This window comes from Gorilla gorilla, chromosome 11 (genome assembly GCF_029281585.2).
Source record: "Gorilla gorilla gorilla isolate KB3781 chromosome 11, NHGRI_mGorGor1-v2.1_pri, whole genome shotgun sequence".
NCBI lineage: Eukaryota > Metazoa > Chordata > Mammalia > Primates > Hominidae > Gorilla > Gorilla gorilla.
The window spans coordinates 32295833-32311840 of record NC_073235.2 but is presented as its reverse complement, the minus strand read 5'-3'; the positions used below and the strand labels follow the sequence as shown (position 1 = coordinate 32311840).

At 47.9% G+C, this 16008-nt stretch overlaps 1 protein-coding gene across 3 annotated transcripts in view; it reads right to left on the bottom strand.

Annotated features, from left to right (window-relative positions):
* ARHGEF4 (Rho guanine nucleotide exchange factor 4) overlaps nucleotides 1-16008 on the bottom strand; it is a 207709-nt gene that overhangs the window by 68791 nt on the left and 122910 nt on the right. Inside the window, exon 1 of one of the 3 annotated variants that reach the window (XM_055380702.2) lies at nucleotides 14356-14972. The exons of the other annotated variants lie outside the window; for them this stretch is intronic. Within the exon in view, the coding sequence (XP_055236677.1) occupies nucleotides 14356-14767 (412 nt within the window). The 5' untranslated portion in view covers nucleotides 14768-14972. Of the gene's footprint in view, nucleotides 1-14355; nucleotides 14973-16008 lie in introns of those variants that run through there. 3 annotated transcript variants of the gene reach the window in all.

The window sequence follows — 16008 nt, the reverse complement described above, 5'->3', positions numbered from 1 at the left end:
TCATTCATGGCAATGTGTAATTCTTTGCACGAAGACCATGTTTTCTTTTGTAATGCGACACAATTGAAGGGACTGGTTATTTTCTCAGGGCTTTGACTGAAATAGTCTTGTGAGATGTTCCAGCAAAGCCAACTTGGGAATCTATATGGACAGTGATTCTTGTTGCACTTTGTGGGAGTAATCAGGCCAAGAATATGGGACTGACGCTTATTATGCAGCTAGGTTGGTCCTGCTGTGATTTGTCTTTGGCAGAAGTGTGGACCAGGGAGAAATATTGTATGTCAGAAGAAAACTCTATATTAGATTAACCTTCGATTCCTGGGTGGCTACATGGTCAGCCATGGTATGGAGCTGCCCACGACACCCCTCCTCAGCATGAAGCAGCCAGAAAGATCAATGACTAGATTCCTCATGATTGTGGAACTGATAAATAGAAAGGGGGGACTGAAACCAGCCCAAAGGTCCTATAGACAGTTGCTTTTGGATAAACATAGAAATGGATCCTTCTGCTGTTAAAGCTTGAAACTTGTATTTGTTTGATATGAGTTCCTTCCTCAGAAAAGGGCTCTCAGGAAGTGTCAAAGGAGTGAAACTCACCAGATCACCACATCAGATGCCTCCTTGTCCCTCCCTAGGCCCTATTTTCTCACACACTGTTACATTTCTTCCCTGCTACATAAAGCCCTAGTTTTAGTTGGTCAGGGAGATGGATTTGAGCCTGAGCTCCCACCTCCTTGGCTGCTGCACCTGATTAAAGCCTTCTTCCTTGGCAATACTTGTTGTCTCAGTGATTGGCTTTCTGTGTGGTGGGCAGCAGTACCTAGACCAAACCCCTGGTGACACACACACAACTCACCATGCATGCACAACTCACACAACATACACACATACACATGAAACACCACACACGCACAAGATGCAAAAAAACCACGTTTGCATAATGCACACAGCACACACACACACACCATACATACACCACACATGCAAAACACAAAACACACACAGCACACACCATACATGTGCAACGCATATGCACCACACATACACAACATACATGTAACATGCCCAACACACAAAACCCAGAACATACACACAACGTATACCACACATGCACAACATACATACACAACACATCATAAAACCACTATACACACAAAGCACACACAACATAAACACTACACACACACAACATACACCACATAGAAAACACAAACACACCCCATACACAAAAAACATCACACAACACACACAACATACGCAACACAATACAGGCACCATACTCTACACACACCACACACTTAATGCACCAACTACACACACACTATGCATACTAACACTGACACACCACACTAGCACACACCACACTACACATGCACAGCATACACCACACACATCACACGCACACCACACAAAAACCACCCATATCACACCACAAACACAACACACAATACACAGAAGCACAACACACTACACACTAACATACACAGACATCACACAAACACATCACATACACCACACACTAACACCACACGGTAACACATACCACAAAACACACCACACACACACACACCATTCACACTTAACACACACTACAAACACATGCCAGACACAGTAATATACACTACAAACACACCATGCACACTAACACACCATACACACCACACACACACCATGCTCACATACACCAGACACACACCACAAACACGCCAAACATACACAGTGCACACACACATCACTGCCTCCCTCTGGGCTCTCTGCAGGCGAGGCTGTGCTTGGCTTTCTGATGGGCCCTCTTCTGCGGGAGCCAGCACCTGCCATCTGCCAGCTCTTGCCCCCAGCCTGAGACCCCACCTTTTCCTTCTCTACCACATCCTACACATGTTGAGTTTTTGGTTGAGATTTTAGGCCTCGTATTTATTTCTGAAACTTCCTGGAGTGAGGCTTTTCACACCTGCCTTCCTATTTCCCTGTCCCCTCCCTGTGAATCACTGGCTGGCACAGTTATTGGCTGACTTTAGTGACCGAAATTCAGAAGGCTGCTTGAAAGGCCTCCCGACTGCCTAACTATTCTCTCCCCATGCTCAGAGCTCAGGAAAGGTGTGCAGCGTCTGCGTGCAGGTGCAAGCAGGAAACTAAAGCACTTTCCAAGTATGATCCTCAGAAAACTAGTTGTACAGATGTGTACACACACACACACACCCACACACACACGATTCTGGGGCCGAATGAGTTTTGAGAGCTCTAGATGCAAACAGGAACGTCCTAGGCTCTGCGATGTTTAACCACATTCTCCAACATATCTGACTCATGGATCCCTTTTCCCTCTTATCCCTCAAGACCAATGCCCTGGGCCACACACCCTGGGATGTTCCAGGACATGGCTGAGCTTCTTCTTCACACTCATCACTTTGCACAACCTCTCCATGTGTCCATTCCCTCACTTGTTTCACAGAGACTGGAGGCAGTCCGAGCAGAGTAAACACGGGATTCGGACAGACCTGAGGTCGACCCTGGGCTACTCCAGCAGCCAGCCTGTGATGGACCCCCATGGGACAGTTATTTAGCCTCCGGGAGCCCCCATCTTTCTTACCTAAGAAACAACTGCAGTGAGGATGGAGCGGAACCCTCCTGAGCGCCCGTCCTTTCTCCTTGCCCACCTCCCTCAGCAGTCCTCCACCTCTGACTGCACAGAGCACTGTGATGGGACAGTGATGCCTCAGTGCCAGGCCTGGACGCCAAGCAATGACTCTCAGAGCAGTTCATGTTTTAAAATGTGCCAGGGATTTGTTTTAGTCATGTGTGGTAAGATACACAGACATGGAAATGGCTGTCAAGGAAGCCATTACAGTTCTTCCAGTTTTACTTACAGTTCTGTAGAAATGGGGTGCAGGGCATGCCACGTGCAGCCTTCTGGGTGGCACAGGTGGGACTGGAGGCAGGGAGCAGGGCAATGGGGGCAAGAGTCACTTCCATGGGAAAGGCAAGGCAAAGTGGGGCAGGCAGGTATAAGATGGGCTGGGTCTGAATAATTTCCAGAGGCTCTGGAGTGAGGGCTGTCCTGAGTTTTTTGGTACCTGGGCCTGGGGTGACTAAGGTAGGGGCCCAGTGGCTCAGCAGGTTAGAGCCCAGCAGAGGAGGTTTTGAGAGTAAGGGCTGTGGCCTGGTGGTTTGCATCTGAAGATCATGCTCTCAGGTGGGTGTTTGCTGTCTCTAGGAATTAGCTAGCCCTCTGAGGGGCAGTCTCCAGGGTCTGGAAGGCCCCAAGATGTCAAAGCATCAGGAAATACAGAAAATTAAAAAATGATTCATACAATTAGCTCCTTAGACACTTGGAAGGAGAGGATGCAATCCTCACTGCTAAGTCCAAGTTGTCCACGTGTCCAGAACTTAATTCAGCATTTCCCTCACCCAAATCTATTTGTCCTGGACTGCGGCCCTCAGACAGCACGTCCATCCGTCCATGTACCCAAGGCAACCCCTGGGGGTCACAGACGCTGCTCTTAAAAAAGAGCTTTACACCGGAGACTAACTTTTTTTTTTTAAAGGAAAAGGAAAAAGAACTTTAGTATCAAATATTATACTGATGCAAAAAATTGAGTCTCTGTTAAACAATTCTTTGGATTATAGGTCAAGAGGCTGTAGAAGGTTATCTGTTGCTTTCTGTGGAATCTACTCAGATGGCAGAGATTCTGTGTATCATCAGAATCAATTCTTGTGTTTTATGTTGTTTGTCATGCCCTTGAGTATTTCAGAAAACAAAAATTTCTTACTCAAAAAAGTTGCCGGGTGCAGTAGCTCACACTTGTAATCCCAGCATTTTGGGAGGCCAAGACAGGTGGACTGCTTGAGCTCAGGAGCTTGGGACCAGCCTGAGCAACATAGCGAAACCCTGTCTCTACAAAAAATACAAAAAAAAAAAAAAAATAGCTGGGTGTGGTGGCCTGTGCCTACTGTAGTCCTAGCTACTCAGGAGGCTGAGGTGGGAGGATAGCTTGAGCCTAGAAAGTGTGGAGGTTGCAGTGAGCCAAGATCATGCTATTGCACTCCAGCCTGGCAGGCAGAGCCAGACACTGACTCAAAAAACAAAAAAACAAACAAAAAACAACAAACAAACAAAAAGAGCTAGGATTCTTTACAGTTGTGTTCATTTAAATATATTTTATTTTTAATAAAATAAAACCTGTAGGGCAAGGTTGATAAGGAAAAAAAATTATTGTCACTTTGGTCAAATAGTTAGCCAAGTATTGTTCTTGATAGCCCATGTTTCTATCTTTTTTTTTTTCCAGACAAGATCTCACTCTGTTGCCCCATCTGGAGTGCAGTGGTGTGATCTCGGCTCACTGTAGCCTCAACCTCCCAGGGTCAAGCAATCCTCCCACCTCAGCCTCCGAAGTGGCTGGGACGACAGGTGTGTGCCATCATGCCTGGCTAATTTTTTTTTTTTTTTAGTAGAGACAAGGTTTTGCCATGTTGCCCAGGCTGGTCCTGAACTCCTGAACTCAAGGGATCTGTCCTACTCAGCCTCCCAAAGTGCTGGGATTACAGGCATGAGCCACTGCACCCAGCAAGATTCTATCTTAATCAGTGTTTAAATCAGATGACTTCTGATAACAGACAACAGACAACTTTGATATTTTGCCTTTCCAAAATCAAACACTAAATGATAACTTTTGTACCTAAAATTATCTTTGAGATTTCCCAGTAGGCCCCTGGAAAGTATAAATCATCTATTCTCTCACCTTGCAGAAAAAAAAGTGCTAGGAATATTTAAGTTTTGATATGTAATGTTGGATATGTTACTGCTGATTAGCTGAATGGGAAGAGCTGTCGAATTGGAAGAGATGCTGAGCCTTCTCTAGGTTAGATATGCATGGGTAAAATGGTAAATATTTTGGAAATGTTATGCTGTATGGGAAGCTCCTGGAGCTTCACTGTCCATGATGGGTATCCACTTATCAGAGCCCTGGTGCTCCTCTGCCTGGTATCAAAGAGTAACTTGGAAGAAGTGCTAGTTTGGGGCCACCAGTCATAATTTCATTTATTTTATTTATTTATTTACTGTTTGGAGACACAGTCTTGCTCTGCCACCCAGGCTGGAGTGCAGTGGCATGATCTTGGCTCACTGTAGCCTCCACCTCCCAGGTTCAAGTAATCCTCCTGCTTCAGCTTCCCAAGTAGCTGGGATTACAGGCCTGCACCACCATGCCCGGCTAATTTTTGTATTTTCAGTAGAGACAGCCTTTCACTGTGTTGGCCAGGCTGGTCTTGAATTCCTGGCCTTACGTGATCTGCCTGCCTCAGCCTCCCAAAGTGATGGGATTACAGGCATGAGCCACCGCATTCGGCCTCATTTATTTTTTAAATGTTAACTTGATTGCAACTTTACTTCTTTTATTTGAATCCTTCCTGTAGGCCAGCAGTTTTAATTGGGGGTTCACATCACTTACTTGTGGAGGTTTATTAATATACAGATGTTTAGAGCTTGCTCTAGACTTACTGAATCTCTTTATAGATATTCTTGGTATAATCTTTGTATATTCCAACTGTATGCTTAGTATTTTCATGATATAATTTTGTCAGGATTATAATATGTTGTATCTGAAGATATTAAAGATGATGTTCATCCATTTCTATAGTTGGGTGTAATGTTAACTATCTTCTTTGAAAGTAAGGTTAATCATTATATAATTTTGTTGTCTCATATTTGTTGATTGATTTTATCTTGTTTTGTATATTGTGGAAACAATCACATTTCCTTGTCAGTTGCACTATCCTTAGTATGAGCTCTCAGCACATCTTTCACTTTTGAAAATTATCAGTAACACATTAACCACAACCACTTTAAGTCTTTCACTGATAGTTTACAGATAGGTTTTTGTTTTGTTCTGAAGTTTCAGCTACTAGCCTGAGTGCTTCTTCAACAAAGAAGTCTGTCTCTTCTTTGGAAAGGACCCTGCCAAGAACTCTTGGGTGCAGGCTTCTGATGATGTTATATCAACAACTTTGAGACCACAACAGAGGACTGAGTCAGGATTTCCAGAACTCTAGTTCTGAATGCAGGTTCAAGAAGCTGCAAACCCAAGAGAGAGTGGAGCAAGGATTAATCACATAAACCCAAATGAACTCAAGAAGGTGACTGTGGCTCTTATCATTAGGAGCATCGCTGATATTTTAATGTTCTATTTTCTGGAATATAAGGATCCCCTTTTTCTTTTCTTTCAAGGTATCTTTAACTCATTAGTAGGCCTTTAGTAGACTATGCTCTTATAAACTGAAATGAAACATTTGTAAGTGATATATTTTTCTCCTGTCCAAGCCCTCAGAATTTGGAAATTCTTACTGAGTATTCTTATTTTCGCAGCAATATAATTATTTCATAGGTTCAGTAAGAATCTGTCTTCCTTGTTAACAGGACATTTATTAGAAATATTAGTTATACAACCCGAGGCCTTGCCTGGAATGACTTATTTGAGAATGATGTTCATTTAATTAAATATAACCAGACACTTTTAGAAAGCTAAGGTTGACTTTATGGAGCCAATGCTTATAAAGGCCTGTTGGAAAAACTGGCCTAGTACCTGGCTTATGGGGCCCCCAGCACTATAGATTTTACTTAGGAAAGTCACTTTCTGGCAGACCCAGGAACTTGAAAATATATTGGAAACGTCGAGAAGAGAGGAATTCACCAAAATGTATAGGCACTGCAGTGAGGTCTGGTGGGGAGCTCTTGGCATGGCCGCCTCCCCTCAGATGTATGATGCTTCTAAACTGACTCCATACTGTTAAGATTTCAATCCTCCCAAAACTGATCTGCAGATTCAACACAATCCATATCAAAACTCAAGAGGATATCCTGTAGATACTGACAAGTTGATTCTTTTTTTTTTTTTTTTTTTTTTTTTTTTTTGAGACAGTCTCCCACTGTTGCCCAGGCTGGAGTGCAATGGCACAATCTCGGTTCACTGCAACCTCCACCTCACAAGTTCAACCAATTCTCCTGCCTCAGCCTCCTGAGTAGCTGGGATTACAGGCGCCCGCCACCATGCCTGGCTAATTTTTGTATTTTTAGTAGAGACGGGGTTTCACCATGTTGGTCAGGCTGGTCTCAAACTCCTGACCTCATGATTTGCCCGCCTGAGCCTCCCAAAGTGCTGGGATTACAGGCGTGAGCCACCGCACCTAACTGATATTGACAAGTTGGTTCTAAAATGTGTATGAAAAGGCAAAAAAGAAGAATAATTAAAACAATGTTGAAAAAGAAGAACAAAATTGGAGGATTTACATAACTGACTTAAAACTACAGCATGGAACAGAACAGAGCTAGAAATAGACCCACACAAATATAGACTGTTGTTTTTTGACAAAGGTACAAAGGAAATTAATGGAGAAAAAAATAGTCTTTTTAACAAATGGTGCTATAAAAATTGGACATGCATATGCAAAAAAATGAACCTTCACTCTTATCTTGAACCTTAAAAAATTAACTCAAAATAGATCATAGATCTAAGTACAAAATATAAAACTGTAAAACCTTCTAGAAGGAAACAAACATAAAAGAAACTCTCTGTGACCTCAGGTTACATAAAGATTTCTGAGATGTACACCAAAAGTATGTTTTATAAGACAGAGAGATGAAAAATTGGATTCCGTCAAAATTACAAACTTTTGTTCAGCAAAAGACACTATTAGCAAGTAAAACACAAGCCACAGACTAGAACAAATATTTGCAAATCACATATCTAACAAAGTACTTGCACTCAGAATATATAAAGAACTCTCCAAATACAACAATAAGAAAACAAACAATCCAATAAAAATTATGTGGGTCTGGATGCTTCAACAAAGAAGATATGCATATGCCAAACACCCACATGAAAAGATGCTCAGCATTAGGAGTTGCTAGGAAAATGCAAATGAAAACCAAATGAGATACTACATACCTAATAGATGGCTTTTCTTTTTTTTTCTTTTTTTTTTTTTTTTGATGGAGTTTCACTCTTGTTGCCCAGGCAGAAGTGCAATGATGTGATCTTGGCTCACTGCAACCTCCGCCTCCCGGGTTCAAGCGATTCTCCTGCCTCAGCCTGCCGAGTGGCTGCGATTACAGGTGTGCACCACTGTGCCCGGGTAGTTTTTGTATTTTTAGTAGAGATGGGATTTTACCATGTTGGTCAGGCTGGTCTCAAACGCCTGACCTCAGGTGATCCACCTGCCTCAGCCTCCCAAAATGCTGGGATTACAGGCATAAGCCACCATGCCCAACCTAGAATGGCTTTTAAAAAACCTGGCAATACTAAGTGTTGGTGAGAATACATATCAAGAGGAACTGTAAAATGGTAAAGCTACTTTGAAAGAGTTGACAGTTTCTTATACAGTGAAACACGCACTTACCATATAACCCAGCAATGCACTCCTAGGTATTTACCCAAGAGAAATGAAAACTTACGTACATACAAAGACTCACATACTAATGTTCACAGCAGCTTTATTTGTAACACCCTAAAAGTAGGAACAATCTGAGTATCCTTCAGCTAGTGAATGGTTGACAAACTGTGATACATCCATTTGCTGAAATACTATTTAGCAACTAAGAGGAAAAAACCTAAGGATAAATGCAACAACATGAGAATGAATCTCAAACGCAACACATGAGGTTAAAGAAGCCAGTCAAAAGGCAACACTGATATGACTCTATTTCTACAGCATCATGGAAGAGACAAATCCCTAGGGATGGAGTCTAGATCAGCGAGGCACTGGAGTTGGGGAATGAATGGACCACAAAGGGCCGCACTCATGTTCTGGGGCAATAAAACTCTTCTATATTTTTATTATGGTGGGTAGTTACCTGCATGTATCTGTCAAACTCTAAGAATTGTACACCAAAAAGTGTGCCTTTTACTGTATATAACTTTAAAAATAAATACAGATGGCCTCTGACATAACGATAGTTTGACATATGATTTTTTTTTTTTTTTTTTGAGACAGAGTCTCACTCTGTCACCCAGGCTGGAGTGCAGTGGCGCGATCTCGGCTCACTGCAAGCTCCACCTCCCGGATTCATGCCATTCTCCTGCCTCAGCCTCCCGAGTAGCTGGGACTACAGGCACCCACCACCATGCCCGGCTAATTTTTTTTTGTATTTTTAGTAGAGACAGGGTTTCACTGTGTTAGCCAGGATGGTCTCGCTCTCCTGATCTCGTGATCCGCCTGCCTCGGCCTCCCAAAGTGCTGGGGTTACAGGCGTGACCCAACACACCCGGCTGACGTATGATTTTTTGACTTTATGATGGTGCAAAAGTGGTACGTATCAGTAAAAACTGTACTTCAAGTACCCACACAACCATTCTGTTTTTCCACTTTTAGTACAGTATTACATGTGATATTCAACACTTTATTATAAAATCAGCTTTATGTCAGATGATCTTCCCAGCTGCAGGCTAATGTAAGTGTTCTGAGCACATTTAAGGTAGGCTGGGCTAAGCTATGATGTTCAGTAGGTCAGGCGTACTAAATGCATTTTCTACTTATGATCATCTCTAAGAGGCGAGAGCAGGCAAGCAAGCAAAGTAGCCACAAAAACTTTCTGCTTAAAACCTCTCCACAGCTCCAAGTATAATGGATAGTTCATATTTCTTTATTTTTAATTTAATTTTATTTTTTGAGACTGAGACTTGCTCTGTTGCCCAGGCTGGAGTGCAGTGGCGCAGTCTCGGCTCACTGCAACCTCTGCCTCCTGGGTTCAAACAATTCTCCTGCCTCAGTCTCCCAAGTAGCTGGGACTACAGGCGCATGCCACCACACCCGGCTAATTTTTGTATTTTTAGTAGAGACGGGGTTTCACTATTTTGGCCGGGCTGGTCTCAAACTTCTGGCCTTGTGATCTGCCCGCCTTGGCCTCCCAAAGTGCTTGGATTACAGGCATGAGTCACTGTGCCTGGCCAATAGTTCATATTTCTTAGCAGGGAGCTGCAGCCGGCCTGTCTCTAGCCTCATTTCTTGCAGTGCTCTTCATTTCATACTATTTGCAATTGCTGCAGACTGAAAGCATCCAATGCAGTACCCAGAACAGGGGCTCAGGGCACACAGGTTCCCTTCCTTCCTACATCCTTCTGCATTTGTTTATGCTAGTCCTCTCTCCCAAAAGCTCTTACCAAACTGTTCCTTACCAAGGCTAACTTGCAGGTCTTAGGCCTCAGGGAGAGCCTCCTTCTGAATGGTTTCTCTGAACCATTTCCTTCCTGGCCTGCCCCACATTATAGGTTGGGTCCTACTTTAAGCTTGCTCATCTGTGCAGTAAAGGCTTGGGGATGTTTAAGCACTACAAATTCCAAAGGGAGAACTGGCCCTTGATCGGCTCCTACGAGATCACCTTTAAGCCCTAGGAATATCCTGACTGATCAGAGTCACTTTGTGTATCTAGGGCCTTGGGCCACGCCAGATAATTTCCCCCAACAATGTGATTTATGGTCGGGGGGTGGGGGCTTGAACTACACTGTATTAGTCTGACCTTTGGAGGGGCTAGAGACTGAGCAACTAAGGTCAGTCTTGTGGGTGCTGCCTGCCTAAATAACTGACCTCCAATAAGAACCCTGAACACCAAGGCTTGGGGAACTTATCTGGTTGGCAATATTTCACAGGTGTCACATATTGAGGCAGAGTGACTGAAGCATCGTCCATGTGATTCCACAGAAGGGGACACCTGGAAGCTGGTGCCTGGTATCTCCTGGCCTCTGCTCTAAGTGCTCTTTGCCTTTGTTGACTTCAGTCTGTACCCTAACACTGGAATAACTCAGAACCTCTGGTATAACCACGTTTTTGAGCTTCTGTCAGCGTGCTTAGCACACATAATGGGGCATCACTGTCTGTCTCCCTGTGCTGTGATTTAAGGGCAAGAAACGTGTATGATTCATCTACCACCTCTAGAGCCTAGCACTGTGCCTGGAACACAACAGGTGTTAAATAAATGTGTGGCTGCAGGAGAGGCCTAGCCTGCGGATGCATGCTGCAGAAGCCTGCGGGGGAATGTGGAAGCAGCATGGCTTCTCCACCAAGAAGACATCCCATGACACTGACCATGGAAAAGCAGGTGAACATGAAAACTGTCAGCCCCAGAAGCCCGAAGAGAGAATTCGGCTTGTCAGATGACACATCCAGAACAGAAATTGTGAAAGCTTCAGCTGAGTACCAACAGTGTGGCAGCACAGCTGATGGGCTGGAAGCTCCAGGGGCCCGAGGGGAGATGAGAACAGCGGGGCAGAAAGAAGGGCCATGGAAATTCCACCCTGTCAGCTATATTTTGTATTCGGATTCTGCCTCAAAGGGAAGTCCTCTCCACAGCCAGATGAACGACATTTCAGTGGAAATGCCAACACAGAGCATTTAAAATTCAAGGAGTCTTTTGAAAGCAAGGCGAGTCTAGAGGCCCTGCCTGGATTCCCTGTCTACTGCTGTGCCCTGTGAGGAAGCTGCTATCCAGTCACAAACACTCGCTTTTCAGATTCTTGCTGGGAACTCCAAAAATGTTTAGCGACAGGCCCCACCACAAAAATCACACCACAATCAAGCTGTGCTGATGATCCCTTACTGGGAACTCTTAATCTTCCTTAAGAGAGAAACGCAGTTCAGTTAAACCCATGTGTCCTTTGTCTCAGCCGTTAGACTAGTCAAACAGAAACACAATGTGCAATCAATGGCGACTCAGTGGGGCGCACCCCCCAGATCAATACCCCTGACTAGAGTCATGGCATTTTAGAGGTGATTAGCAAAGAGGTCAGACCTTTGCTTTTAATTTCTTTGCTTTGCAAATAGGAAAGCTGGCACCCAGGAAAAAGCCATGATTGTTGAATGAAAACAGTAACATCAGCGAGTGTGTGAGCAGTCAGGACTATTACAACGCACCAGCCGGACCGGCATGCTGCCCGTCCTCGCTGGCACAGACTGGCTGAAAACCCAGCAAAGAGCCTCATCACGTTACATCCAGCCGGGCCTGAAGCTCTGCTCAGATGCAGCCTCACCAGGTAACCTTGGATAAGTTACCACACCTCTGAGTCTGTTTCAAATCCAGATTAGCAGGGAATATTGTGCCTGGCATGTAGAGAGTGCTCAAAAGGTAACCTCCCTTCTCTCCTCCCTTCAAGTTCTCCTCCCTTACCAGCCTTTTCCAACCAGATTTCCTCATCTGAACCACATATTCAAAGAGGATTATTTGAGTGCCTGTTTCCGCAATTCCTCCCAGGGACAGGAAATGGCTAGTTCCATTGTAGAAGAAGAGAGGCGAGTCTTAGGCACAGTTAATTCTAACCAGTTGAGAAGGACAGACGGCTTCACAGATTCAACTGGCTCTAAGGCATACACGGGAGTGTCTTTTTACACATCGAGCATTGGTCACTGCTGATGCAGGTCCTACGAAACAAGCCAGGAAGTGGGGGCAGAGAGGATGAAGAGGTGACTTTAAATGTCTTCCTCAGTGCCTCTGTGGCTGGTTACTGACCAGCACTCCCCGGGTAGTGTGCTGCCTATGGACCTAGAGATACCCAGAGCCTACCCTCAGTGGTGCAGTGTCTGTGAGGGGCACAACATTCGTTTCTGGGTCTCACATCAACTCTGACTACATCACGTTGTTTTAAACCCTGCCCTGCCATTGCTGGGCAGCCCTGGGCCCCTCAAAGAGCAACTTCCTAGGCCTCAGCTTTTACCCTGTCCTCCTTCCCCACCCCCTGCCCCCAACTCTCTCTCTCTCCAGATCTTCATGCAAGCATCGCTGTTATCTCTGAAAATTATCCAGGCTGCCTCTGTGTCCCTGGGCTGCCTAATAAACCAGGGAGTCCCTGGATCTCAGGGCTGCCTAATAAACTAGGGTCTCGGCCATTTCCATCTGTCTCACTGGTGCACTTACCCTGGGACAGAAGGAAGGAAGAAAGAAAGAAAGGAGGAGGTGTCCCCAGGAGGACTGAGGCCTCTGGAAAGGAAGGAAAGCCGTCTGAATAAGGAAAGGGGCAGGAGTCCTCTGCCAGTTTGCTTCAGGCCCCACTTAGGGTATGATCTAGCTTGGGGTTCCCAAAATGGGTTCTATTTAAGCTCCAGAGAGGAGGGAAAGGACAGTTTCAAGGGAACCGGGATGTGATGGAATCAGAGCTGCAGAACAATGGAAAACTCTCCGTTGAAGGAAACATCAACAGCTGGATTATTCAACTTTTCTGAATTTCATGCGTGTGTTTTGGGAAAGGGCAGATGAGTCATGGAGTGCTCAATGCAGAGGTCTGCATGTCCTTCACTTCCCTCTCCCAAACTCGCTGACTGCAAAGTCCAAACTCTGAATCTGTCATTCCAGGTGCTCTCAACCCAGCCAGAGCCGACCTTGCTCTATATCTGCCCAACAAGGCCTGTGCTCCACATTCTGCCATCCCTATGGCCCTCTGCTCCTCTGGCTTTGATGCTCTGAGTCTCATTCCACACCTACGTGAGGCCCTGCAGCTTTCACAGGCTGCACCTCCAGCCCCATGCAGAAGCATAGTGGGTGTATAACTCTCATTTCCAGGCAGCAACTGTTGCCCTTGACAAACCCCACTGCAGAAGCTACAATATTTGAGAATGTTTGCAAGAAGTGAAATATGAAGAATTCTGTCAGCAAATAACCAAGGGTACGTGATCGCCATTCATAAAACCACTCTTGACGTCCTTGCTCCATTAATATTTAGGGACAAAATCTTCCTCTCAACCAGTAACCCAAATCAGGCCCTCCAGGTAGATTCGGGAGCACTACAGGGATCACACGGTCCCAGGAGACACCAGAGCAATGCCAGGTCGGTAAAGCGCAGTCTTGTTCAGAGGGTCCGGGACCAGCTGCCTCCGCTGGGAGCTGCAGTCCTGCGGTCAGGACCAAGCGCACTCACAGCCAGGTGGCGCAATCCGTTCCACCCTCGGCCAGCGGCCCCCTTCCATCCTCCTGGCTTTACAGAGGCTGAGCAGCTGCGGTAGGGAAAGCCAGACAGGTGCAATTGGTCAAGAACAGTTTGGGGAAAGGAACACAGCGCATCGGGCACCAAATTCTAGTCTCACCTTAATCAGTTTCCCAGTTGACAACGCGCTCTGGTATGGGGGCCAACAAGGTCCCGGCTGTAACAGGTGGCCCACCGGTAGACGTGGATCAGAGAGACAGGCAGTGGGAATCAGAAGGAAACCAGAAAAAGAAAAGGAATAGCAGGGCGAAGCAATGGGAAGGAAGGGACCAGGAGATGGAAACGACAGGCAGAAAGTGAGGGAGGAGAAGGAAAGGCAGGAGGGGGGCGGGGGGTCCCAAGAGCACAGACCCGGGCGCGGAGGGCGCGTGCGGCGCGGGGATGGCGGCGTCCTTACCGGCGGTGGCCGAGCGCAGGCTCTCCAGGCTCCAGGAGCGGGACACGGCGCCGCGCATGCCCCCGTTGCCTCCGCGGCCGCCACACACCACGCCGCTGCTGTCCGAATCGGAGCCCGGCGACAGCCCGGCGCTGCTGCTGCTGCTAGTGCCGAGATCGCCACTCGTCTGCCCGCTTGACTCGCTGGGGCATTGCTGCGCCCGCATGCAGGCGGGCCCGAGCTCCAGCCACAGGCTCGGGGAAGGCTGGGCCGGGGGCGGCGGTGCGGCGGCCGCGGGGCTGCCGGGGGACGGGGCGCGCGAGCCGGGGCCGGGGTCGCAGTCGGAGGGCGAGGGGCGTGCGGGCGGCCGCGCGGCGTCCTCGGCCCCATCCTCGTCGCCGCGCGGCCGCCGCTCCGGGCCGGCTGACATCATGGGGCTCCGTTAAGGAGGCTCTCAGCCGACCCCCCGCTCGGGCTCTGTGGCCGCGGCAGCTGGGACCCTTGGCAGGCGCGGGGCGCGCGCGGCTCGGAGCGAGGCCAGGCGCCCTCCCGGCAGGGCGCAGCGCTCAGCTCGCTGCCCACTACCGGCCGCCCGGCGGGCGCTGAGCCTCAGCGGCGACCCCAGTGCGGGTCGCGGGCCCGGTCGGCACGCGCTCACGCACGCGCGCACGCAGGCCCGGAGCGGCTGCGGCGGCGGGCGCGGGCGCGGGGCTCCGGGTCGTCCTCGGTGCCCGCAGGGCCGCGCCGCCGCCACCTGTGTCCGCACGCGTGTGTTAGGACAGGGCCATCCTTAGGAGGCGACGCCCAGGCGCGTCGCAGCCGCGGTGGTGAGGAGGGCTGGTGGGCGCCCACTTTTTCTCCGCAAGGATTCCAGCTCAGACGGTTGGCGGCGCCTCCCACGCCATCCAGGGCGAGGACGCAAGCAGGTGGCCCCGCTCGGCCCAGGGCAGAGACCCGGCGGGCAGGCGTGCGCGCCGGCGGGGGGAGCGCGCTCAGACGGGACACGCCCCTAATCTGCGCTCAGCCAGGCGCACGGTGAGCGTGGACCACCGGGCTCCTGCGACCCTCCTGACAGCCCGGGCGGGACACACCCTGTGGTGATTAAGGGGCCGAGGAAAGTCCATGCCAAACGATTTTAGAAAGCGTGTGGAAGAGTTCAGTGACCGGGTTTTACAGCGCAAGAGTTCACACACGAAGATTGGGGCCACGAGGCGCACTGCAAGGAGTCAGGAGTTTTATTTTTTTCGGAGTGTGTGTGCGTGGTGGGGGGTGGATAAGGAAGGGCATTACTATTTCATCTGCCCCTCCCAGACACACACAGGTTCTTCTAGGTTTTTAGAGTCCACCCAGAAGCTCCACACAAGGTGACAAGTCAGGATATGAAATGCAAATGCAAATTCCAGGAGGTGAAAAACTGTGGGAGACTTGGTCTCCCTTTGGAGGTTGAGGGGCAGTCGTGATAGCGGCTAATCAGGGCTGCTGATGGCCTTCCGCTGACTGCCCCCCTCCCCGCCCCGACCCCATGTACACAGCATTATCATTCTCCCAAAGCCCTTGGGGGCTGCTTCTAGTGTAAGCAGCAGAAGTATTGAGAGGGAGAGGATGAAATGAGAGGTGCATGCCTTGCTCCAGCACACCAGCTAGTATAGGGTGGGTGCTAGAAAACTGGGCATT